General features: G+C 36.2%; 1 protein-coding gene across 9 annotated transcripts in view; it reads left to right on the top strand.

Moving 5' to 3' along the window:
* Positions 1 to 17,891, top strand: part of PHTF2 (putative homeodomain transcription factor 2) — a 151,320-nt gene that overhangs the window by 92,970 nt on the left and 40,459 nt on the right. For 8 of the 9 annotated variants that reach the window (XR_006820598.1, XR_006820597.1, XR_006820592.1 and 5 more), the window contains 5 exons: positions 309 to 464; positions 5,189 to 5,407; positions 12,536 to 12,664; positions 14,147 to 14,419; positions 14,628 to 14,759. Coding sequence is in view for 2 of the 9 variants with exons in the window: in XM_046021622.1 (XP_045877578.1) it covers positions 309 to 464; positions 5,189 to 5,407; positions 12,536 to 12,664; positions 14,147 to 14,419; positions 14,628 to 14,759 (909 nt within the window). In the remaining 7 variants the exon portion in view is untranslated. Of the gene's footprint in view, positions 1 to 308; positions 465 to 5,188; positions 5,408 to 12,535; positions 12,665 to 14,146; positions 14,420 to 14,627; positions 14,760 to 17,891 lie in introns of those variants that run through there. The other variant, XM_046021623.1, reaches the window with a different exon arrangement.

The raw sequence follows: 17,891 nt of genomic DNA, 5'->3' as shown, positions 1-17,891 counted from the left end.
GGTCTCTTTTCTACTTTTGTCCTATTTTATATTTTTAATTTTCTAAGCTATTTCAAATCCTTTCCTGAACAAAAATGTAATAGGATAGTATTTGACAAATGGTTGTTGAATTACTCTTAAAGTTAAAATAACAGTATAGTCACTAATTTAAGACAGTTTTAAAGAAGATCAGGTAATACTACTCAATCACTTTGAGGTTTTGAAGATATTTGAAGGTGTACCTGCATGTACGTATAATGTAAAATTTTGCGATTTTAAAGCTACAGTCATAAATTACCAGTAATTCTCTTTGTGTACTCCCAACTTAGGATACTCAAAGGACAATAACAAATGTCTCTGATGAAGTCTCCAGTGAGGAAGGTCCTGAAACAGGGTACCCCTTACGCCGTCATGTGGACAGGACTTCTGAGAGCATTCTTCGGAACAGAAAGTCACACCATTATAAGAAACATTACCCTAATGAGGTATATACTTTATCCTATATGCATACATACCTATTTTATGAGTTACTAATTTACAACTTCTGTCAACTGAATATAATTATTGAAGTAAATATTTCCCATCAGTATCAATTATCGTGTTATATGATCTGGATTTATAGAGTAACAGTTTTAGATTTAGGTATTAGACACATGATAGAGTGCTACACATTTGTATTCATTTTGTGCAATATCTCTGAAGACTCATACGTTCAGTTTGTTTACTTTTAAAGACAACCATCCTAGAGAGACACTTTGTGAACTCCTGTGTTAGTCTTTTTCACAATTTGAAAGGCTTTATAGCTTCTGGATCATAGCAGAGTTATTCTAAGTGACTTTCTTCATGTTACTATCACTAGTTACTAAGTTGCCCATTCTAAAAAAATTCAATTGTTTCTTCTTTGATTCTGTCTTTATTAATACTTGTTTTTCTCTAAACAGTTTTATAACTTTATCACATCTCTTGAAGTTATTGCATCTCTTGAAGCTATTTCAATAGAAAAAGAATTTCATTCAAATGTATTTGCAGTTTTTATTCTAAGGACAGAACATTTCATTATCTCACTTGAAGGCAAATGTCACTTATGACACTTTTTTGATAAACATTGCCTTCTCTTTTAGACTGTATTAGAATTTTTTTTCTTGATGATGTAGGGCATCATTTGAAAATGATCATTTGAAAAATCATATATTATGCTGTGCTGGAGTGTGAATACCTTGATTGTTTTAAGCTGAGAAGAGTTACTTGTTCTTCATATAATCTTCTCTGTGGTTGAATCTCTATGTAATCTTAGTGGTGACTGTAGCTGTGTTTCTTCTCCCAGTGGCTGCCATTAGACACAACTAATGCCACTGTGTCTGCTGATGCCTTAACCGAGATCATCTGATACACTGTCCCCTGTTCCTTGTGAAATTCAGTCTTGTGAATTTCTCAGTCTTACACTAACTAAGTACAGTCAGAAGCCAGTTCGTACTGGAAGGGATTTAGGACCTTCTATAGAAGGACGTCTTCACTCTCCAATAGATAAATTGTTTGGCTTTGGAGGTACTTTTCTCACCCCAGAATCTTTCCCTTCTTGGTTTGCAGCTATATGTTGAACTCTTGAGATTCTTGAAGGAACAGATCCGTATCCTACTGACCTTATCTTTTAAATAAGTATGTTGCCTAAAATCTTCTGGATTTCAAGCTAAGTAACACCGTTAATTAGCTAGTAGGCATTGATTGTTTTAAAATCTTTTTTTAATAAAGTAAAAGACTACTTAAAAATAAAACCTGGTCTTCAAATTCTTTATCTGCAAAGTAGGGAGCTTTAGACTAAAAAATATTTTAAAAGCTGCATTTCAGTTCAAGAAGATTTTGATTCTCAAATCAAGCTTAACCTCAAGGTATTTTAAAAAAAGCAAAAGAAAAATTCCTTTGAAGAAGTGATATTGAGACAGGATAGAACAGTGTTGTGTTTTTTACAACTTTATGTGTTTATTATTCTGTTCACTTCAAATTGCAGGGTGATATTTTTCCTTTAAGGGTGAGACACAAAGAAAGCATTTTGGAAGGCACTTTGTGTCTGGGTAGAACTTGTGGTCTTCTCCATAAAATGGCTGGTTAGGGCACAGCCATTTGTTTTAAGCCTCCCATATGTCAGTATCTGTAGAAATACTTTTAGGGGTTTTTAGTTTTTCTGGAAGAATCATCCAATCTTCTGGTGGTGTGGGAGTAGTAGATACTATACTAGGCAGCCATGGTGTTTGGCATCAAGGGATTTGGGGGTGTGAGGTGGTGATCTTGTCATTTAGTGTGTAGACTTTCACTTAACACCCCCCACCCCCTTCCTTCTACGCCTCAACTCTCCCACCCCGACCCCTGCCCCAGTTTCTTCCCTTTTCTGCTCTCTGCTGTTTATATCTGGTTGTTTTCTTCTAGTCTTCTAGTCTCCTGGATGATGGTGGTGGAGTTATTTGATTATCTGGAATAAGAGGTATCCTGTGGAATTTATAACTTCCTTTAAGCATTTACCCTATTTCCTACTCTCTCCTGCTTTGTTTAACTCTACAAGTATCTTTCAGTTTTTGTTCCCTGTTGAAACTTAGCTTTTCCTCTAATGGAAGTAGCATTTGTTGAGAAGCATAATGAAGAAACCATGGGCTTGGACTCAGAACGTTTAAGTGACTTTGGAAAAATCATTTAACTTCTCTGAATCTGTGATTCTGTGTCTGTACAGTAGAGAGAGAAGACTGCCCTCGTCCAATTGCTAATATTAAATAAGATTATGCACAATTGCCTGGCACAAAGCATTAATGTTATAAATTCTTATTCCCTTCAAATAATTTTTCTCCCCTTAATTCGATTATATGCATAGTTTTAGCTATCTCTCTAAAGATTTAAAATAAGCAGACCAAACCAAATTAAATGAGCTGTTAACTTGGCTATTTAATTCAAAAATTTCTGATTTTTAGCCATTTTTCAGCAGTTTTTAGTGAAATTCAAAGTGACCATTAATCACCTAAATGTTGCAGGCAAAATTCTGTTTGACATATAAGTGTTTATAGGTCATAAGTTTTAGATTTTACATTTGTAAAGTGGCCCACTTATTAATCAGTATTTGGCAAGATACTTTTAGAAAGATACTTCCTTATCCCTGAAATCACCCATTAGTTTCAGTTAAATAATCATGAGGCCTTTAATCTTGTATTTCTGTATCTGATTAGCAAGTCTGCATCAGAAATTAGTCATAGATAATAAGTTAGCTATACCAAAATTTTTTAAATTAGCGATTGTTTACTGGTTACTTAATACTTTCTGTACCTTACTATTTAATGAAAACAGTTGTGATAAAAACTGTGTATGCTTCAAGTACTCTGGTTGACATTAATGAATCAAACATTTTTGGAGTGCTTTTTGTAAAACAAAGCAGACTGTTTCTTACCTTTTTTCTTTCTGAAATTCTTTTCTTTGAAAACATTTTTACTTCTTGTTCAAACAACTAATTCTCCTCCCACAAATAAATCCCTAATCAACACACTAAATATATATTCATGGTGTCCCATTATAATACCAGTTAAGTAATTATCAATCACCTGTCTCATTCATTCAAGATATTTTGTTACGTATGGTAAAGGTGGCAAAAATATTGGTTTTTGTCTTCTGTTGACTTACAGTGTGAGAGTTACGACTTACTTGAGAATATTAAATACATCAACATTTAATAACATAGACAGTATTATAGATGCTGAATAGCAATGTAAAATTTATTGTCATGAAAATAAATAATACCTCACTTTAGGGACAAAGGGATCACTCTGAATAGAAATCTTTAAAACTAACATTTGTGGAGCCCCTGGCTTGTATTAAAAGCTACAATCCTCATTTAATATTCAGTGTATCTTTAAGAAAATAGTTTTATCCCCCTTTGCCAGAAGACTAAACTAAGGATCAGAAACAAGGTAAGCCAGCTAGAAAGGGATAGAAATGGTGTTTTCCTGACACTTGGTTGAGGAGACTGTAAAGGAAGGTAGGATACAAGGTAGACATCTAATCAGAGGCTAGAGGGACAAAGAACCAGCTGTGTTTAGGGGCCAGGGAGTAGCCCAGTGTCACTGCAGGAGAAGGTTGTGGTAGGGACCAGTGGAGAACAAAGTCCGAAAGTAGCACATTTGAAGACAAGGCTGCTGATGAAGGAGTTTGAACTTTATCCAGAAGAGTGATGGAAGTCAAAGAAGGACTTTGGTCAGAGGAATGGAAAAACAAAACAAAACAAAACACCAACCAGCTCACTTTAGGAAGATTAATCTGGAAAGCAGGGAAGGCCTTTCAGATAGGGGTCAATTAGGAGGCTCTTTATAGCAAACAAGACATGGGTGATAAAGCCTGAACTCATGAGCAGAAGAAAGGGATACATCTAAAACATTTTAAAGGTAAAATTGACAATCTTAGTGACAGAGGATAACTAAAAACAAATCTGAAAATTTCAGCATACTTGGCTATAAGGATGGCTGTTAACATTCTTTATTCAGTAAAAGTTATTTTGAATTATTAAATGAAACCTTTACGAGTAAAGTACTTATTTTGTACAATAACAACTTCTTGGAAAAAAGTAAATTGATTAGAAATTACCTAACTTGTTCCTTTTAGTTTTTCACTTCTGTACCATAGATTATCTCAAAAGTGAATTGGCAGTTATCTTCCTGGTATAGATTATTTATTAATTTTACATCAATTTATTGAACTTCTTTTTGAAAAACTAGAACAGTAGATACATGAGATCTACTCTTGCTAAAAAAAGAGAGTAAGAAAATAACTTCATTAAACACATCAGTTAAAGTTGGTTAATATTCAAAGATAATATAATACCAATATATATCCTGATAAAATAATAGCCATGCAAACCTAAGCTAGTCTGCCTGCCTGAATTTTGAACTTTGTATAAAAATTTAGGAGGAAACAGGCACAGCCTTTGCATGCAAAATAGCACTTGAGCTGAGATGTGAAATCAAATAAATTTTTTTCTTTTTTTTTAATAAATTTTGATATGAGGAAATTTTATTACTCCTTAAAAACTAACATATTTTTAATGTTTGCTCTCTATTTCACTGTCATTTGACAGTGTATTTGTTGTTGTAGCAAAAAGTAGCAATGTATGGTTCTGATAAAATCCTTTGAGTTGGAAAGGGTACATAAATTGTATTAATGTCAAAGAATATCTTGATTTCAGGATGCCCCTAAATCGGGTACTAGTTGCAGCTCTCGCTGTTCAAGTTCCAGACAGGATTCTGAGAGTACAAGGCCAGAATCTGAAACAGAAGATGTATTATGGGAAGATTTGTTACACTGTGCAGAATGCCGGTCATCTTGTACCAGTGAGACAGATATGGAAAATCCTCAAATTAATCCAAGTGTGAAAAAAGAATATAGAGACGACCCTTTTCATCAGGTTGGTTTACAGTATTGGGTTATCTGGGGCTCGCCGTCCAGCTTTTTTGAATGTGTGTACAAATTTTATAGAGGTGGAAAAAAGCTTACATTCAATTAAAATAATATTTCTGTGATTTTTTTTTTTTCTTCTGGCTTCATTGGAGCATAGAATTTCAGTATTTATATTATGGTTGTATCTCTTACCTTGCAAATTTACGTTCCTGAGAAGTTGTTGGTAAACGGAATTTTATAAGTCAGAATGTGTTTAGATGCATTAGTCCTTTTCTCATTTAGCATACTTCATACTTCATGGTCATATCAGCACCCATGGCCTTAACTCTACCTGTAAGGCCATAATTCACAAATCTATATCTCATGAATATCAGATTTCCATCTCTCAACAGCTGTAGCAATGCTATCCAACAGAAATCTAATGAGAGTCACATATATAATTTTTGAGTTTTCTGGTAGCCTCCTTTAAAATGTTTAAAAAGGGGGCACCTGGGTGGCTCAGTGGGTTAAAGCCTCTGCCTTCAGCTCAGGTCATGGTCTCAGGGTCCTGGGATCGAGCCCCGCATCGGGCTCTCTGCTCTGCGGGGAGCCTGCTTCCTCCTCTCTCTCTGCCTGCCTCTCTGCCTAGTTGTGATTTCTCTCTGTCAAATAAATAAAAAAAAAATAAAATGTTTAAAAAGGAGAAATCAATTTTAATAATATTTCACTTAACCCCATATATTCAAAATGTAGCCAGTATGAAAAATACTAATGAAATATTTTACTCTTTTTATACTACATCTTCAAATGATGCCCTTTGAGCACATTTCATTTGGACTAGCCACTTTTCAAGTACCCAATAGCAACCTGTGAGTAGGATGCCATATTGGACAGCACATGTCTATACCAATGTCCCACCAGTATCTCAGATTTAACCAAACACCGCATCTGCCCTCATAAATCTGTTTTTCTTGTAGCTCTCAAAATCTTAGTGAATAACCTCTTCATCTATCCACCAGTCGGAAATCCATGGTCATTTAAAATTCTCACTCTTCCTCTTCTTTCTCTTACGTAACTTCTCATCAAATCCTAACAAAATGAACAACTAAGCTCTTAGAAAATTAAAGTAGGAGGGGAACTTACTTAACCTGCTAAAAAGTAGCTACTAAAGAACCTTCTAAAAACCTATCATATTTAATAATGAAAATTTAGGCTTATTTCTATTAAATGCAGAGACATGTCAGAGATACCCAATCTCTCTGCCTTTTCTCTCTCAAAATCCTACCAGTTATGTTTGTCTTTCTATCTGGTTGAACGTAGACTGATTTAAAGTCCACATTAAAGAGCAAAATGTCGAGCATAACTAAAACAATTTTGGAAACAACAGGGAGACTTCCTTACTGGATATAAAAATTTACTTTAAAAGTATAGTAATTAATAAAGGTAGTATGGTATAGTTGTATGCTATGGCCTGAATGCCCAGCCCCTCCCACCTGTCAGTTCATATGGTGAGACCTAATGGCCAAGGTGATGATATTTGGAGATGGGGCCTTGGTTGGGGGTGATTAGGTCACAAGGGTGGAGCGCCCAGGAGTAGATTTAGTGCCCTAGTAAAGAGACCTCATAGAGCTCCTTTGCCCCTTTCACCATGTGAGGCTACAGCAAAAAGAGGGTAGTCTTTGAACCAGGAAGTAGGATCTCATCATACACCAAATCTGCTGGCACTTTGATCTTGAACTTCCCAGCCTCCAGAACTATGAGAAATAGACATCTGTTGTTTCTAAGCCATCCAGTCCATGGTATTTTGTTACAGCAGCCCAAGCAGACCAAGGTAGTATGTAAACAAATAGACCAATGGGACAGAATAGAAAACCCTGAAGTAGTACATGTCTACATGGGTTCCTCTAATATATGATGTAAGTGACATTATGACCAGTGGGGGAAGGGTGGACTCTTCAGTATATAGTTGTAGGTTAAATGATTACACAAAAATATATTCCAGATAGTTCCTAAATGTGAAGAGGCACATGTTAAATATTTACAAGAAAATAGAGGAGAAAAATCTCCTGTTACTCTTGGTAAGAGAAGAATATTATATTTTATTTCATTTCATTTTATATTTTTATTTTTTTTTTAATTATTTATTTATTTATTTGACAGACAGAGATCACAAGTAGGCAGAGAGGCAGGCAGAGAGAGAGGAGGAAGCAGGCTCCTGCTGAGCAGAGAGCCCGATGTGGGGCTCCATCCCAAGACCCTGGGACCATGACCTGAGCTGAAGGCAGAGGCTTTAACCCACTGAGCCACCCAGGCGCCCCTCGTTTTATATTTTAGACAGAGGGTGAGCAGCAGGTGGAGTGACAGAGGGAGAGAGAGAAAGAGAGTCCCAAGCAGGCTGTACGCTCAGCACAGATTCCAGTGTAAGGGCTTGATCTCACAACCCTGAGATCATGACCTGAGCCAGAACCAAGAGTTGGATGCTTAACCGACTGAGCCAGCCAGGCACCCAAAGAGAAGTTTTTAAAGAAGATAGAAAAAGCTCAAGCAAATATAAAAAATGAAGAGATTGATAAATTTGAATATCCTAAAATTTAAAAATTTGGGCTACAAATTAAGCCATAATCATTGTTAAAAGATAGGGAAAAGAATTGAGGGAATATTCTGGTCCCCACTCCCCGAGATGTGAGATATTTAAGCGTATGTGTACCTGGGGGAAAACCAGGAGGGAAGGATTGAAGAGATACTGGAGAAGAAAGAAGTTGTTGAGTGAGGTTTCTTAAAGTGCTGGAGGGGAAGCTTATCTAGGAAGTTTTGCCTTCGATAAGTAGGAGAACACATCTGCTGCTGAGATAGGAGGAGGAGGAAGTGCACGAGAAAGTAGGATGCTTGAGGGTGCAGGAGGTCTGTTAATAAGTGAGATGATAGGGTTGGGGCTTGTAGATGGTGGTAAAGGCTTGAAGTTACCACTGGTGGGCAATGGAGAGTATGTGTGTGCATGTATTCAAGTCAGTGAACGCATTCCATATTGCTGAGGGTCTCGCTGGAATCTGCAACCACGAATTTGTGGTTGCCAGTCCACACACTTGTGATATTCTCTGGAATATAGTTGTGGTAATAAGTAATAGCAAACATTTAAAAAGTATTCACTGTCTGGCATGCACTGTGCATAGTAATCTTGATGCATTATGTCATGTAATTCTCACAACCTGTGACAATGCGATGTATTTTGTATAGATTTATTTTGTAGATGAGAATCATTGAGGCTTGGAATTAAATAATGCGCCCAAAGTCACACAGTGTAGGTGCTCAATAAATAGTTGCTATTCAAGGGACAGGAGAGGCCAAGAAATAATGGATATTATGGTAAGCATCTAGATGTGTTAGATTGAGAACGAAATGAAACCAGGAAAGGACTATAGATTGAAGGATGGGTGTGTTCAGAAGTATTTTAGAATTGAAGTTTTGAGACACCCAGTAAGAGGAGCTGTGGTTGAAGACTCAGTTCAGAAATTGAGCAGTTCAGTGTGTTGACAAGTTCTAGGCTGTGGCCATGGGAGTAGCTGTAGGTCCCTGGATTTTAAGAAGTGAAGAAAACAGTGAGCAATCCATGAGAATAGGGTGTTGGATGAGTCACTGAGCATAATAACTGGAATTGAAGTTTAGGAAAATGCCTGAGAGCTATTTTCCCAGTGATACCGTAAAGAGGCATAGAAGCAGGGACCATGTGTTCTTTTGCTCATTGTTGAATCACACAGTGCTTGGTACATAGTAGGTATTTAAACAAAATTGGGTGAATGAATGAAAGGAAATACATTTTTTTTAATGCTTGCTATCAGAATAAATTGGCCCTAAATCTCTCATACCACTCTGCTCCTTTTCTGATAAGATTTTTAATGCTCTAGTCTGCATATTAATTATAGCATTATAGGCTTACGTTGCTTTTGCTTTTGGATTAAAGACTTGATTTTATACACATTATTCTCAGGCTTCTGAAAAATAACATCAATATTTTTAATTTTAATAGCAGCCAGGTAATGGAAATTAGCTCCCTTTAATGAAAAGCTACCAGTTTTTTTCTTACTTGATTGAGGTCTATATTAGGTTGGGAGGACGGTTTTCTGCCTACCATAAAGACTGAAAAATCCCTCCGTAGGAAGAAACAATGAGCATTTGAATCCATGTGTTCTAGTTAGGATGTTACCAAATCTGTAGTTTTGTTTTGTTTGGCAATAGTAACTGAAACATTTCTACAGCAGAAAATTTCTCTTCTCTAGTCATGGCTGAGTATATGATTAAAGTATGAGGCCATACTCAGGCGAAATTTATTTTTCGGTAGGCAAAGACGGATTTTAATGGGTACAGCTCCCACAGGTAGAAACTCCATTAAAGCAGTTGTTGTGGTGAATCTACTTAAAACACGCCACCCTTTAATGTTAAGGTTTTGAGGCAGTTCTGAATGAACACAGAGCAAAGCAGTTGAGCTTTTGAATGAGGATAAAAAACAGTCATTAAAAGAGTTCCAAATTTTGGATTGAAAAACTTACTGAGAAGAACCTATGTGATAAAATTATAAAATGGAATTATTTTCTCTGATGTTTTCCTTGAGCCTTTTTGAAAAAATGTTTCATGTAATGCTGTTCATACACTGTAGGCAGTACATGTTTCAACAAGGCTGCAATTTCAGAATATATTTCACACACACAGATAAAGGGCTGGTGTTTTTTTGTTTTGTTTTTCAATTAATTCTTTTTTAAATGTACCAGTTTCTGGTTGCTCTCTCTTCTCCTGCCTTCTGGCTTTCTACTAGAAGTAGGAAGATGGTATCAAATATTAGAGTAACTGCAAAAGCAGCTGGGCAAAATGAATACTTTTGGAAAGAGGGTGAAGAACCTCTTGAATTCCTGTTTATCTCTCTAGATGGACCTTCTTGATATGCCTTGCTTCATGTAATTGGGAAGCCTTTAAATCACTGTTGACAGACTGAGAGTTTAAAAAGATTAGAAGCCTGTAAATCAGTGGTTGAAAACTTGCCTCTCAGACTGTACACTCTGCACACTGTATACACTGAAAGACTATTCACTTTCTCCCACTTGGTCCTGACTTTGTAGTACCATTCCATTTCATAATTAAGTAGGTTTCCTTGGAAAGTTTGATACATATTTTGGTACAAATTACTTCTTTCCTAGCTGGAATATTGTGGAATATTTGTGTAATTAAGTGGATAGGTAATAACTAGTATCTTACAGTTTTTAAGGCTCTCCAGTAGTGAAATATATGCTGTGATGGTTAATATATATTAAAATACTGTATCTTGGGGCGCCTGGGTGGCTCATTGGGTTAAGCCGCTGCCTTCGGCTCAGGTCATGGTCTCAGGGTCCTGGGATCGAGCCCCGCATCGGGCTCTCTGCTCCACAGGGAGCCTGCTTCCCCCTCTTTCTCTGCCTGCTGCTCTACTTGTGATCTCTCTCTCTCTGTGTCAAATAAATATATAAAATATTTTAAAAAATTTAAAAAAAATAGTGTATCTTTGGAAAAAAGATAAATTTTTAGAGGAAACTTCTTCATAGTCAAATGAACTACATGTAAAAGAGCTTTACCAATAATATGGCTACTCATATTACATAAAGAAAATTAATGTAGAAATCAGAATGATAATTACTTTCCATATCTGTTTTCTTACATATTATTAAAGTGTTATTTTATATCTTAAATCAAAATGAATCAATGCAGTTCTATTTTCCCTACAGGACAATATTATATTCCTTAAGTTTTCAAAAACATTATCTTTACCATATTTTCATCATGTTTTTATTCTTCAGAGAATAAATATAAGTAGATTCTTCTGTTCATTGTTAGAAGTTATTTTAATGAAATACATTGTATAAATTAGTTAGCAATACTGTAATTTAAACAGATTCATCCCGTTTTGGGGGTCTTTTTTTTTTCTTTTTTTAAAGATTTTATTTATTTATTTGATGGAGAGATCACAAGTAGGCAGGCAGGTGGGGGTGGGGGGGAAGCAGGCTCCCTGCTGAGCAGAGCCCGATTCAGGTCTCGATCCCAGAACCCTGAGATCATGACCCGAGCTGAAGTCAGAGGCTTAACCCACTGAGCCTCCCAGTTGTCCCTGGGGTCTATTCTTTTAATGTTAGCTTCTCATCAGTATCTGATAATGTAAAGATTAGTGTATTAATTTTATTGCTATCTTTAATCTCCAACTATCCTATTTTTGAAGTTTTATTAATTTTTTTAAAGGTTTTATTTTTAAGTTATCTCTGCACTCAAATGTGTGGCTCAAACCCATGACCCCAGATCAAGAGTCACATGCTTCATCTACTGAGCCAACCAGGAGCCCTGCAGTTTTATTTTTTAAATTATAAAGCTAAAACAAACAAAACAACCCCCAAAGTTAAGCATCTGATCCTTTTATTAAGGCTTTTAATTTTTCTTTTCTCTTTCTATTCTTGAAATGTTGAGAGATGCTTTATCCTTGGGAGGGTACTTCTAGTTCCATGTGTTTCTATTTGCAATATTGACTCTAAGGAATAAAAAAAGTTAAACTGATTCTTTGGGGAATTGCTAGATTAAAATATCAGAAAAGTAATTAAATCAAATACTGAGGCTGAGGTGTGAGGGAGAGTCTCTTGCAGGATGAGATTATATCACCATTTAGTCTTTCAAAGAGGTTAAATCGTACCTGTCATGTGCTTTTGTATTGAATGACCATAAGCTGGAGAGCCAGTAATATGAACAAACTGGTATCCATTTGTCTTGGAACATTAGTATATTAGTAGCCATGTAAACAGATTGACAACTGAGTGCTTTTGCTGACACATTTTACAGGATTTTTGGACAGTAGCTTGCCTAATACCTGTTATAGGACGTTCTTAACTTACACATTTTTTATAACTGTAATTTCGTATACCGACTGCTCAATGTATATGCTAATCAATATTAAGATAAAATTTTAGTGTCACTGATATTGGGTGTGTGTAGATACACATATACCCGTGTTCAGATATATATATGTTCTATTTATAAAATATGATATATGTATTCACCAGTTTGTTTTTTTAGTGTCATTTATTTATGGATTCACTTATTTCTGTTTATTTTTTATTCATGGATTCACTTATTTCTGTTTCTTTTTTTGTAGAGTCATTTGCCCTGGCTCCATAGTTCCCACCCGGGATTAGAAAAAATCAGTGCTATAGTATGGGAAGGCAATGACTGTAAGAAAGCAGACATGTCTGTGCTTGAAATCAGCGGAATGATAATGAACAGAGTGAGTTTTTAAATTCTGTTCTTTTAGTTCAAGAATAAGACAGGAATTATTAATATATTAAAAAATTACTAGGAGGTTGTATTTACAACTTACCTCATTTCTTCAACCTGAAAAAGACTGTTACTTGTATTTGGTGTTGTGATTTAAATGGTGATTTATCACCGAACCACTGTCGTCTTGTGCTGTTTTCATTCTTCTAATGAAGAGTAGATAGTATAATCTAAAATTTTCTTTTTTTATGTTATTCTTTCTTTGCTTTTCATGGGTCAAACTGAGGAGCTTCTACATACGCAAGTGTTGATGAAGGCTTATTTTCTCCTGTATCATTCCTCCTGCTTCATTTATTTATTATGAGTACACCAAAAGTTCAAAATAGAATATTTGTCTTCATACTTGCTTGCTCACTTAAATATGTGGAAGTAATGCAGCTAGTGGTGTAAAAATCTTGAGTAGTTTGAGGAGGTAGAGTACAAAAACTATGGGTTTTAATTTGCATTTCTATTCTATTTTCTATTTCTATTTCTATTCTATTATTCTATTTCTATTTTCTATTTCTATTCTAAATTGTGTCTTTTATCACATCATCACAGTTCTTAACTTTTACCTGATTCCTCTGGACAGCTAGTCATGATTTAACTTGCAATTCTAAATTTCTTATCTGTTGTCTATTGCGTGAGAACTATGATGCATGCTTTCTGAAGGACAGAAAATAAAGTAACTGCTCTAGAAATTGATCTCCTTCCTGTTACTTTTGCAGAAGTTTCTGGAGATTTGGATCTAGTTGGTTTTCCATACCTTAACTGCCTGTGAACCAGCAGGTCATTTACAGAATGTATAATACGATGATAAAAAGTTAGCTGGTATTTAAGATCCCTCATAGTCCTACCAGTCTTATATTTCCCGTTATTTAATTTCCAGTTAACTTTTCTATAATTCCCCTTCTTAATCCTCCCCCCTCACTACATACTCTTATCTTCTAAAAAGGTTTTAGAGTTTAAGGCGATACCCATTTGTATTTTGAGTTATTTGAAGAAGAACACAAATTGCAAATTTATCAAATAAGTAGAATTCTTGATTTTTCTTTTTATTAATTGAGCTTAAGCAGATGTGAGATCTTCTCATTCTTTTTAATATTAGTGTCTGTGAATATTTCTAACTTTTGAAATAATGAAGTACATAGAATTTTTTTTCCAGATCTAGGTAAGACCAACTTAGTTTATCCTTTTGCAACTATATAGTGAATTAGAAATCTGATAATAAGCTATTTTTAAAAACTGAGGACATAATGACTTACAGTTTCCCTGTAGTATGCTCTCCAAACAGTGAGTCAATTTAAATTTCATTATTTGTGTAAAACTCATATATTTTTAAAAAAATGTTTCATAGGGCTGTAAATAAAATAATGCTTGATAGGAGCTCATTTTACTGTAGTTAAGATTTGTGCATCTTTTTTTTTTCTTTTTTTTCTCTCTCTCTATAAAGGTGAACAGCCATATACCAGGAATAGGATACCAGATTTTTGGAAATGCAATCTCTCTAATCCTGGGTTTAACGCCATTTGTTTTCCGACTCTCCCAAGCTACAGACTTGGAACAACTCACAGCACATTCTGCTTCAGAACTTTATGTGATTGCATTTGGTTCTAATGAAGATGTCATAGTTCTTTCTATGGTTATAATAAGTTTTGTGGTTCGTGTGTCTCTTGTGTGGATTTTCTTTTTTTTGCTTTGTGTAGCAGAAAGAACTTACAAACAGGTGGGTATAATATAGAATTCTGAATAGAGAATATTTTATCCTTTTCATATTTAAAGAATTCCTGAAGTATTTTAGTATTTCATTAAATCATTTTGACCTGCTAATTATTTTCCCGTTTTTTTTTTGTTTACTTGAAACCTATTTTGTCAATTTTTGTTTTTCTGTGGTAATCTACTTGAAAATTAATACATATCCTAATCTTTTTTAGAGATTACTTTTTGCAAAACTCTTTGGACACTTAACATCAGCAAGGAGGGCTCGAAAATCTGAGGTTCCTCATTTCCGTTTGAAGAAAGTACAGAATATAAAAATGTGGCTATCTCTCCGGTCCTATCTTAAGGTAGAATGATGGTGATAAAAGTTCTCTTGGCATGCTTACTCCCTATGAGAGTTTTAGTCTTTTTGTCAATATGCTTGTATATCTAAATGTATAGTCACCTGTGTACTAACATGGTGCTGTGTGGCCGTACTTAGTGTTCTTTTCATTCCATATGCAGAAACCCAAAATCGCTGTTTAACTGGTTCTTTCTAGTAAAATACCTGAGGTCTAAAAGGCTTAAATACATTTTAGGCAGATTATTCAAGATCAGATTATCCTAAATATACCTTTTTTTAAAAAAATTTATTTCTTAATCGAAGCATAGTTAACACAATGTTACATTAGTATCAGGTGTGCAACATAGTGATTCACCTTCTTTCTGTGTTACGCTATTCCTACCACCAAGTGTGGCTACCATCTGTCATCATACAGCACTATTACAATACCATCAGCTGGGGGCACCTGGGTGGCCCAGTGGGTTAAAGTCTCTGCCTTCAGCTCAGGTCATGATCCTGGGCTCCTGGCTCTCTGCTCGTCAGGGAGCCTGCTTCCTCCTCTCTCTCTGCCTGCCTTTCTGCCTACTTGTGATCTCTGTCTGTCAAAGAAATAAAATCTTTTTAAAAATTAAAAAAAGAAAAAACAATACCATCAACTGTATTCCCTAATCTCTGCCATCAATTCCTGGGACTTATTCATTCCATAACTGGAAGCTGTACCTTTCACTCTCCTGTACCCATTTTGACCATCTTCTCACCCGCCTTCCCTCTGTCAACCATCAGTTTGTTCATTGTATTTATAGGTCTGATTCTGCTTTTTGCTTGTTTATCCACATGTTTTGTTTGTTTAGGTGTGACACCTTTTTTTTTTTTGTAAATCTCACCAACTTCTACTCGTTAAAAAGCTTAAAGATTTTGTTTGTACCTAGAATGGTTATAAGAAACCAGCAGAGGGAGCCCACTGCTTAAAAAAAGAATTTTTAAAAACTAATCAATGAGTAACCTCATTCAAGTGGCCTAGTACTGTTAGCTTATAAAATATTTTATTTTACAAAATAAAAAATATTAGCTTGTAAGTTAAGCCATTCTTTTCATGCTGTTCTTTTCCTTTAATCTTTTTAAATAAGTTCCCTAATTATGGAAGTAAGATGTAAAAATGCAGGAGGGAAATGGGAAACATCTAAATTAGGTTTAGGAAAGCACTTCTGAGGATTATTTCTTGGCTGCATTAAGACACAGTGATTTTCATTATTCATGGAGTAATCAGGTCTTAAATAAAGTTGACTCAAAGACCAGAAACCCTCTGATATACCTAGATCTTTCCTTTTTTTTTTTTTTTTTAGATTTTATTTATTTATTTGACAGACAGAGATCACAAGTAGGCAGAGAGCCCAATTCGGGCTCAATCCTAGAACCCTGGGGTCATGACCTGAGCTGAAGGCAGACGCCTAACTCACTGAGCCACCCAGGCGCCCCTTTACTTGTTTTTGAAGTAACAATGAGAGAAGTAAACAAAAACAAAAACAAAAACAAAACTTTGCACTATTTGCCTAGCCTTCTTTTTTTAGGATTTTATTTATTTATTTATTTGACAGAGATCACAAGTAGGCAGAGAGGCAGGCAGAGAGAGGGGGAGAAGCAGGCTCCCTGCCGAGCCAAGAGCCCGATGCTGGGCTCCATCCCAGAACCCCGGGATCATGACCTGAGCTGAAGGCAGAGGCTTTAATCCACAGAGCCACCCAGGCACTCCACTATTTGTCTAACCTTCCATTTAAAAAATTTGTTATTCTGTTCATTGATTTAACTTGTTAGTCTCCACTGGGAAATGCTACAAATTGGCTTTCATTATTTTGCCCACTGTGGCTTTTCTATTGTATGGAGGGATAAATACCATTATTGTTATGTAGCTTAGTAAGAAGCGACCTGGAATTCCTCCTCATTATCAACCTTAAGGAGGTCTTGCATTCTTTTGTACATTGTTTTGTTTTATTTACTAAGCATTTATTTAAATGTTAACCATGTAATATCCACTACTCAGGACACGAAAGTCCATAGCTTTAGGAGCTTATATTTCAGTGAGGGAAACACATAGCCCTAGACCTAGGAGTTATCCTTGGTAGTTACTTCCCTCTCTTACATTTCCAACATCCAACTTACCACCATTTCCCACCTTTTCTACTTCCAAAATATACCTTGGGTCCATTTGATGAAATTCTAGAATATAGATGAGGTTCCGAGGGGTGAGGTCCGTAGCCGATGACCAAGAAAGAATTCTTGAGACAGGGGCGCCTGGGTGGCTCAGTGGGTTAAGCCTCTGCCTTCGGCTCAGGTCATGATCCCAGGGTCCTGGGATCGAGCCCCACATCGGGCTCTCTGCTCAGCGGGGAGCCTGCTTCCTCCTCTCTCTCTGCCTGCCTCTCTGCCTGCTTGTGATTTCTCTCTGTCAAATAAATAAATTAAAAAAAAAAAAAAAAGAAAAAGAAAAAAAAAAAAAAGAATTCTTGAGACATCTTTGATGCAAAATGGTGGTTTATTAAAGCGGGGGGTGGGGGGGAGGTGGGGGGGGTGGATACAGGACCCGAGGGCCGGAAGAGCTGCTGCAGGGGTTGTGAGGGGTAGCAGTTTGTACCATGGGGGCGGGGGGAGTAAGGAAGAGGGAGGTTTCAATAGAACTTTCATATGCGAAAGAGAACTTACAAGATACTGGATACCAGAGGCCTTGCCATTGCCAAGGTCTTACTGCCCTTTTTAGCAAGCTATTAAGATAGTTGGGAGATTCCTAAAGAATGTCATAACATGTCCCACCCAGGAGTGGGGGTGGGGGTAGGTTGCAGGGTGTCAGCTTTTGCTTTGTCCTCAGCCAGCCTTCTTTTCCCTCACCACATTTGCTTCTCTTTGTTTTCATATCCCCGCCCCCACCAAACTGTCAGTCATCTGCTTTGGGCTGCTGTAGTTGCCTGTTTCTTTGGCCTCCCTGCATTCAGATTCCCTCCGTCCAGTACATTCCTCAGTCTGCCACCAGCGATCTTTTAAAAATGTAGATTTTTGTCATATAATTCTTAAAAACTCTTTGGAATTTCTCTGTAGCTCTTAAGCTGAAGAGCAAAATCTGATTAGGGCCTACAGGGCCCTTCATGACCTAGCTCTTGAGGATAGC

This window comes from Meles meles, chromosome 10 (assembly GCF_922984935.1).
Source record: "Meles meles chromosome 10, mMelMel3.1 paternal haplotype, whole genome shotgun sequence".
In the NCBI taxonomy this organism is placed as follows: domain Eukaryota; kingdom Metazoa; phylum Chordata; class Mammalia; order Carnivora; family Mustelidae; genus Meles; species Meles meles.
Note: the sequence above shows the minus strand (reverse complement) of the source record. Positions and strands in the feature narration are given on the sequence as shown.